Here is a 9,144-nt window from a genome sequence, read left to right as displayed (position 1 = left end):
GAAGAAAGTAAACCTACAGACATCGGTCTTGTTTAACAAAATCTGCCTAAAATACTAAGAGAGTACCCGATTTTGCACGGGTTATTACGATGATATATTCTAGAAAGTGCATAAAATTTATGATGAAAGTAAAAATATCGATCAAATTATAACCATAATCGTTTCTGAATTAAGCTATTTTCTGCTATATCACCGATGTTCTTAATAAAAAAATATGGCTTTTACGCCATATCGCTTAGCAACAAAAGTATAGCCTAATATTGTTGATAATCTATGTACTGAAAGTATAAAATGAAATATATAGACAACAAAACTGGAAAAACATTTGTTGATTTCTAAATGTAGAATCTCCGTTGATTAAATAAGATTTTTTAAATTAAAAATGTTTGTGAACAGGGCCGGATTATGGCTAACTGATGCCCTAAGCACAGTCCAACAATGGTTCCCCCTCGACCCTTCCATTGTCTAACTGACAAGACATTAAGACTCAATAAGTGCTGAATGTGAAATAATAGATTAGAAATTCAGTTTTCTTCCAGGCCAGACCCCACAACTATCTTGTTGTATGCGTGTATATATATATATGTCTGTTTTTTTTTCATTTATTGTGGGGGCCCTCTTTTTGTGGGGCCCTACTTCAGCTGCACCTTGGTAAATCTAGCACTGGAAAAAACTCTTTGGTGCCCTAAGCACGTGCTTATTTTGCTTAATGGTTAATCCAGGCCTGTTTGTGATGTAACTGAAAATAGCTTAATTGAGAAATGATTTAAATTTAAAATTGAATCGATATTTTTATTTTCGTGATAAATCTTATGCACTCGGTTCTGGCTAGGTGATCCCATACTACGTCTTTACTTTATGCTTATTATACCAACTACACTTCTAAGGTTTCACGGCATCCCCCCCTCACGTTCCCCTTGCACCCCGTCACTAAAGTCGCAATGGAAAGACATTAATCTAACTATTCGATCTGGATAAATGCATTTTGGCTTTTATGACTCCTATTTCGAGAAATGAAGCGTGACGTGACGCACTTTAACTTTTATATAGGTTAGGTTTCTTTAGGTTATGTATTTGAACGTCTTAGTAATGTTTAGAAACATTTCTGTTACTTTCAATATTTTCATCAAAGTAAGGCTTAGAAAATGCTTCATATGGAAGTTATTCAAGACATTTTCCACATTTTAAAAATGCATTTTAGAAACACACACACACACACACATATATATATATATATATATAATAGCCGGACGTACCCTTCCTCTGGACGGAAGTTATGTAAATCACATGGACCCAATGAGCCTCTATACCAAATTTGGTGAAGATCCATCTATAGAGGGCGAAGTAGTGGTAAAAAACGCCCATAAAAACCGCAAAACTGAAAATTTCTATGGACTCCCGCATGGACCTAATGAACCTCCAAACCAATTTTAGTGAAGATCAATCCACATCCTGCGAAGTATTTATATGGGCATACAACAGACAGTACTATTATATATATATATATATAACCAACACATCAATAAGAGTCATCTGTAGATACGAATAAGAAAACACTGGAATATCAGACTATTCTATTTTCTCTCTTTTACTAATTTCTTCAATTGGTTTTGTGACTCCAAAGGTCACTCTTCAAGATATAATTTTAATGAGAATCTATAATAAAAACAAATAAATACCATTTCTCAAGTCAACATAAGTAATTTAAATTTCCATTTATATTTATATTTTATATTTATATTTTTTATATTAATTTATATTTTCCAAATCTACAAACATATAATACAATCATATACAAATTAAGTATATTAATTCTTTCAAAAATAAATAAAATTAGTCAATATAGTTTTCTTTTTGAATTAAAATCTTATTCTAATTATACTTTTTCTTATTATTATAGAAATCCAATTTATTTATCCTATAATTCCATACTCTTACTTTGTCTTTTCTGTAAGTCTTAGTAACTGTTTTACAGGTTTCACAATTCCTACTGACTTTGCATAATCAGTTACTTGTGCCCTCTTATTACTATCTATTTAAAGTGGCGCTAAACATTGTATAAAATATTTTTTGAAAAATCATCCTTTATGTCTTACATTACATGCCCAAAAAGGGAAAACATGAAAATATGTTTTTTGTTTTATTTAGAATTTTAAAGTTTCTCAAAATATGTTCATTAAAATGTTTGCTGCCATATAGTGGGCTTTTTTCAGGGCATCTAACATGGAATTCGTGTAGATTTATCCTTAATCTTAAATTATCTGTTTCACCAATATATAATTCACCACAGTTTCCAATTAAGTTCTTAGAATTGCAATTAAATAAAAAAACAAAATTTTTTTATTATTGTTCTATATTGTTTCAATAGTTTTCATATTACCTAAGTTACATAAAGCACAGTTCTTTTTTGTCACAACTGAAGTTACCTTTTTTTTAGGTTTATTCAATAATCTATATAAACTTTTAGGTTGTCTTCTTGATAAAATAATTTTATTATTTTTGAATACATTTTTCAGTTTTGATCTACTATTTGTTTTAATTGTGTATTAACAAATGAAGTATCAGTATGTATATTTGAAAAATGAGTAACAACAAAAGGTATATTCTCTTTAAGTTCATTAACCTCTCTGTTTAAATGTTTTTTTTAATCAAAAACGTTCATCTTAGCAATTTCAAAACCTCTTAATATAACTTTTTCTGGATAGTGACACTTAACTAAGGATTGTTTTAGCTTTAATAATCTGTTACCTCTCGTTTCTACATTGGAAATCAAACGATATAATCTACTTGCAAGACTTACAGGAACATTTAATTTTATATGTTTGGGATTATTACTACAAAAAATCTACATATTGACGAAAGTTTCTGGGTTTATATAAAATATCAGATACAATTTACTTTTCTGGTGAAACACTTACTACCACATCTAAAAAGGACAAACCTTTATTATTTATTTCAAAGGTAAACTTAATTTCCTTGTTTATTGAATTTATACTTCCAACAAATTCATTAATATCTTGAGTATCTTTTCATATTAAAAACAATCGTCAAAAACTTTTCCAAAAAGCTTTTACATGAGCTACAAAATTATTTTCCAAATAATTAGGTAGTATATTAAATAATTATAATTCGAAAAATAAATAGTGATATTAGTATAAATTGGAGTGACTTTTTGCCCATTGCTGTACCAGAAATATCATGAAAGATTTGTACTTCTTAAGTTAAAAAACAATTTTTTAATACTATAGCTAAACCTTTTAAAGATAAAACCTATACCAAACCTGGGATGAATTAATTCTTTGTATTTATTTAGAAAACTTTCCACAGCTTTAAGTCCATTATCATGTTCAATACTTGGATACAGAGCTATTTAAGTCCATTATCATGTTCAATACTTGGATACAGAGCTATTTAAGTCTATTATCATGTTCAATACTTGGATACAGAGCTATGACAGCTGAAGAAACAGTTTTAGTGATTTTCTTCAAATTGTTTTGGCAATTTTTCAACAAATTCAAATAATCCTAATAAGACTAGGAATGTGACATAAAAGAGGTTTAACAATATGTCCAACTGGCCATTTAAATTAAAAATGAGATGAAGGATAAATTTATATAGATTCCATATTAGATGTCGCTAAAAAAGCCTACTATACGCCAGCCAACCTTTTAATGAATGTATTTTTCGAAAATTTAAAATTCTAAAAGAACCATATTTTCACGTTTTCCTTTTTTTGGTAAGTAATTTTAAACATAAAATATTATTTTTCGAAAAATATTTTATAAATTGTTTTGGCGCCACTTTAATAGATAATAGTAATAAGAGGGCACAAGTAACTGGTTGTGTAAAGTCAGTGAAACCTGTAAAACAGTTACTAAGACTTACATAAAAGACAAAGTAAGTAAGAGTATGGAATTATAGGATAAATAAATTGGATTTCTATAATAATAAGAAAAAGTATAATTAGAATAACATTTTAGTTCAAAAAGAAAACTATAGTGACTAATTTTACTTATTTTTGAAAAACAATTAATATATTAATTTGTATGTTGAGTGTATTATATGTTTATACATTTGGAAAATATATGTATTTAATTTAAAATTACTTATGTTGACTTGAAAAACAATATTTGTATGTGTTTGTTATAGATTCTCAGTAAAATTATATCCTGACGAGTGACCTTTGAAGTCACGAAACCTGTAGGAGAAATTAATAAAAGAGAGAAAACAGTCCGATATTCCAGTGTTTTCCTATTCATATATATATATATATATATATATAATTTTAAACACTAAGTCTAACCAAAATCCTGTGTGAAATTCTAGCTTTCGGTATACCTTAATGAAAACATCTTGTTTACTTACAATAGCAAAATGGTACTGTCATATGTTCTACAGTAGATATATGTGATCTGTGGAACGAGTATTACAATATTTGTTATTGGTCGTATTGTTGAATAACGCTGAAAGTAAGGAAAATATGAATTACCTGTATTTTTTACTTCTGAATCTACCATGATCACAATACTTCTTCCTCGCCGTATTATCCGTACAGTGTGCCATTGGTCGTCATTCAGCCCTTGGTTCAAATGCACGATCTGTACTTATAGAAGAAAATGTATTTAAAAAAAATCAAGTTACCCACAAAGAACAATAAACATTTATAGTTGATTCTTAGAAGACCAGTTACAAATATTCTACCTGTTGAAAAGTAAATAGAAGGAAAGGTAAAAACGCTTTTAATGACAAATAATGCCTAGAGCTTAAGCCAGGCATATTATTGGAACGTTACTAAGACTGGTCGAAGCTGTAGAAAAAAGGCTACTCAACTATAGTGACGTGATGTACCACGAAAACTAAACGTTTTTAAATGGCCTATCAATTTATTGCTAGAGAAAACGTTGTATGCACTATGATAGTAATAGTCATGTGGTCATTTTTGATCTACCAAAATATAGCTTCCCAGCGGCACAGTCTGCGGACTTATAACGCTAGAAATCGGGTTTTGATACCCATGGTGGGCACATTAAGTAGCTTTGTCTTTAACAATATACAAACAAACAAAGTCGCATCATAAGGAGAACCATATTGGTTTAAGGATAAAACACGTAAGTAAAGTTTGATTGGTTACAGTAGACAGAGGATCAATACTCAAATGGAATTATAATGCAGCATTCTAGATACAAATTAATTTTTAACCTGTTTTTTGGAAACGGCATTTAGGAAGAGTTTGGTTCATTGGATATAACAATCAGTAGATGGAGTACCACTGATCATGTTGATTTATGTAAACACTGCTTAGATAGAATTTGGTTGGGTACAGCAGCAACCAGATTGAAAAACATTTTGCAATGTGATCTCCGGAAATGAATTGGTTAATTTACAGAAATAGTGCTCGAAAAGCGTTTGCTTGTTATAGCAGCTTGCATATAGGAAAACATTTTGTAATCTGTTTCTTGGAAATGACGCTGAAGGTTAATTAGAGTTGATAAGAATGAGATATCATGTTTCCTGGTGTTCTTGAAACTACTTCCTCTATTCTTTAGTCTACACAGTTAAATGATCATGATTATGCACATGTGTTCGACATCACAATTCATTTTGTAATAAGCTTCTTCGGAGAATGGCGAGATCACACTTCTTATTGAACATTCCAGAAATCCCTCACTATACGTGGATGCCAGTTTCCATGACCATATTCAAACAAACAAAACGTACAAAAGTCAGACAGAGTTTTACTGAGTACAGTTGTCAGAAGTGAACGAATATTCATGCTAATTCAAGGAAACATTGTTTAGAGGGAGCTTGATTGTGAGAGTGCCTTGTAGGTGAGGAGTATTTCGTAATACATTGATCGCAAATGGTATTTAGATGGTTTTATTGAGTACAGTAGCTAACAGAGGACTACTATTCATGTTGATTCAATGGAACAATGTTTAAAGAGATATAAATTGGATAAAGCAGACAACAGAAATTAGGATTACTGTTCATATTGATTCATGGAGACAGTGTTTAGACAATGATTAAAAGGCTACAGCAGCCAGAAGATGTAAGAACATTATTCGATCTAATTAACGGAGGTAGTGTCTAATTAACGGAGGTAGTGTCTTATTAACGGAGGTAGTGTCTAATCAACGGAGATAGTGTATAATTACTGGAGGTAGTGTCTAATTAACGGAGATAGTGTCTAATTAACGGAGGTAGTGTCTAATCAACGGAGATAGTGTCTAATTACTGGAGGTAGTGTCTAATTAACGGAGATAGTGTCTAATTACTGGAGGTAGTGTCTAATTAACGGAGGTAGTGTCTAATTACTGGAGGTAGTGTCTAATTATTGGAGGTAGTGTCTAATTAACGGAGGTAGTGTCTAATTAATGGAGGTAATGTCTAATTAATGGAGGTAGTTTCTAATTAACGGAGGTAGTGTCTAATTAACGGAGGTAGTGTCTTGACGGAGATTGATCGGCCACATGACACCTACATGTAAAGAGCTGCAGTTGGCGAACATTAAGTGCTGCGTAAGCAAAACATTCAGTGGGAGGAATATTCTAGAAAGATTAAAATTTTATTTAAACAATGTTAAACCTCTACTTAAATCTCTATGTTGAATCGAGCTAATATTTGTAAAATATCATAAACATTCATGTTAATTTCAAACCACCGAGACACATGAAACTAAAGATGAAGAGTGCAAGGTTGGTAGAAAATAAGCACAATCTAGTTGTACTTGTAATAAATGTAATTTGAATATAACATGTTCTCTGCTGGAAGATATTATGTACAGAAGACGAATAATGGAAGGTTACCACCCTTTAGCTTCTTGTCAATTCTTATCCTTAGGGCAAAGTTAGTTTCAAAATGTCGGCTTTATTTATTTCAGGGCAATACTACACGATGGGCTATCTGAGATATGTATACAGTGGGGAATTTAACCCCGATTTCAGCATTGTAAGTCCGTAAATTGATCGTAGATTCACCGAGATACTATTTTTAAGGAATGCAAAATATACCAGTAAATGTACTCGCACATCACGCGGCATTTATTTCACGAGGACGGTGAGAAAGGGTGCGTGTACGCCATTTAGCATATAGATTGGCTGACTACGGGCGATTACAAAAGTACCTGTGATACGGAAAAAATGAAATAGTTGCCAAGCCCTAACTGTTCGTCCGATTGCTCTTATATTTAAACTCGATTGTTCATGGATCTACCCGGGTCATCTTCAAAATTTATTGAAATTAGTCAGTTCCTTACAACAACTTGTAACGTCAAGACACCAGACAGACCGGACACCCTGTTTTATATATACATACTAGCAGAGACCAGAAAAACATTTGCGGTTAAATTAGTATCTTTATTGCAACAGTACTTCTTTAAATACAGGATAATACAAAAGCATTCTAATCCCAGACACCGAAATCTATTAGTCCATTTGTCTTAGGCCTAACATGAACTTTGTTTATATTCGTTGAAATGAAATGCATGCAGATTTTTCGGGACAGACAAAATAAATGGGTTATAACCTTGTTTCCATCTCCCAGGTTCAAGATAAACATCGCTCGACCAGATTCCAAGGCTACCATCATGTAGCTTGATGATTTTTTGACGCTTGTTATCAGTAGTAGTCCGCTAGGGCGCGTTGTTCGAAATCGGAGCCGGACATCTTCGGCTTGGGTGCGCGAAACTTCAGGAAGATCAATTGACATGTACTGTTCTCCATCAAAACTCAATGTAGTAGCATCTAATGGGAAAAAAAATATGAATTTAAAAAAAAGTCGCAATAAAAATGTATTTAAAAACTGAATTTGAAACGTTTTATTGTTATTTCTGAAATATATACACAATCATTGAAATAAAATATCTGAACATATTATGCAGAGGCTTAAATGTAGTTCGTAAGCATATCTGAAAGACTGACATCACATTGTGAAAATAATCAAGTAAATAATTAATTAAAAGAGAAATGTACAGATAAATAATTATTGATAATGTTTACACTGTCACTCGTCGATTGTATGAATTATTTCAAATGTTTCAACGATATATCCATCTGACCTTCGCATACGACTTATTTTGCTTATAAGACTTCTCTTATTCTCAGCACAGATCCACCCTTTCTTACTACAGTTACTGGATAGTACAGTTATATTGCTTCTAACTGCTATAGATTTTTGCTTCCATGGAGAAACCTACTAACATTTTACACACACGACAGGTGTTACAGCTATACTATCTACATGTATTGTAGGCTTTTTCCAATATCGAACCTACTCAGCTTTGGTATAATGAATGCTAACAAAGCTATAGTTTAAGAAAATACAATTGTATCAGTTGTTATTCTTGGATTATTTGTTGAATTTCGCACAAAGCTATCTGCGCTAGCCGTCCCTAATTTTGAAGTGATAGACTTGAAGGAAGGCAGCTAGTCAACACCGCCAACTCTCGGGCTACTCTTTTTTTTACCAAGGAATAGTGAATTTGACGGTCATATTATACCCCCCCCCCATGGCCGAAAGGGTGAGCATGCTCGGTGACGTATTTATAGACTCCGTACTGATGACAGAATGCAGTACTTACCCTTAGCACAAATGGGACCGTCGAATCCCGTCCTACTACAGTCACAGACAAATCTATTCCAACCCTCTTTGCAGAAACCTCCGTTCAAACAAGGTTGGCTGTCACAAAGACCAAAGGTGGGGTGACAGGCAGGGCGGATACTCCCCGAATCTTGCTTTTTGGCAAAGTCAGCGATGTCCACAGCGTGATCGTTGACCACCAAATCACGGACACACCCAACATAACCATATTGTAGCCTACCTGCCCACAACTCGACTGGAAGAGCTAGCTCTTCAGAACTGGTTCCAATTCCTCCCAAATATAAAGGTCCTTCCAAATCCAGCTGGTTAGAGTTTCCTAAATTGGATGAAGAAATCAACACATTTCACTGCAAAAACGTTCTACTGTCTGATAAACATGTAAAGTAGCAATAACAAATATATATATCTCGATAGTTCAGAGTACCTAAGTAATTTTATGTCAGCTTAGGTTGTTGTTGGATTCTCCTTCTAGTGGTACTGTCTTAACATCTTAATCCAGAGACATCTGTATTGATTGGCTAGTTCATAATCTTACATATATTTCTA

General features: G+C 32.5%; 1 protein-coding gene across 1 annotated transcript in view; it reads right to left on the bottom strand.

Annotated features, from left to right (window-relative positions):
• The window catches only part of LOC106457652 (neurexin-1-like), a 206,004-nt gene that overhangs the window by 50,596 nt on the left and 146,264 nt on the right, over nt 1–9,144 (bottom strand). The window contains exons 8-10 of the mRNA XM_022383663.1: nt 8,579–8,914; nt 7,525–7,742; nt 4,490–4,598 (exon numbers count right to left, since the gene is read on the bottom strand). Coding sequence (XP_022239371.1) covers nt 4,490–4,598; nt 7,525–7,742; nt 8,579–8,914 — 663 coding nt within the window. The remainder of the gene's footprint in view (nt 1–4,489; nt 4,599–7,524; nt 7,743–8,578; nt 8,915–9,144) is intronic.

Source organism: Limulus polyphemus, unplaced genomic scaffold, assembly GCF_000517525.1.
Source record: "Limulus polyphemus unplaced genomic scaffold, Limulus_polyphemus-2.1.2 Scaffold357, whole genome shotgun sequence".
Classification (NCBI taxonomy): Eukaryota; Metazoa; Arthropoda; class Merostomata; order Xiphosura; family Limulidae; genus Limulus; species Limulus polyphemus.
The sequence above is the reverse complement of the archived record's forward strand: the minus strand, read 5'-3'. Positions and strand labels throughout refer to the sequence as shown.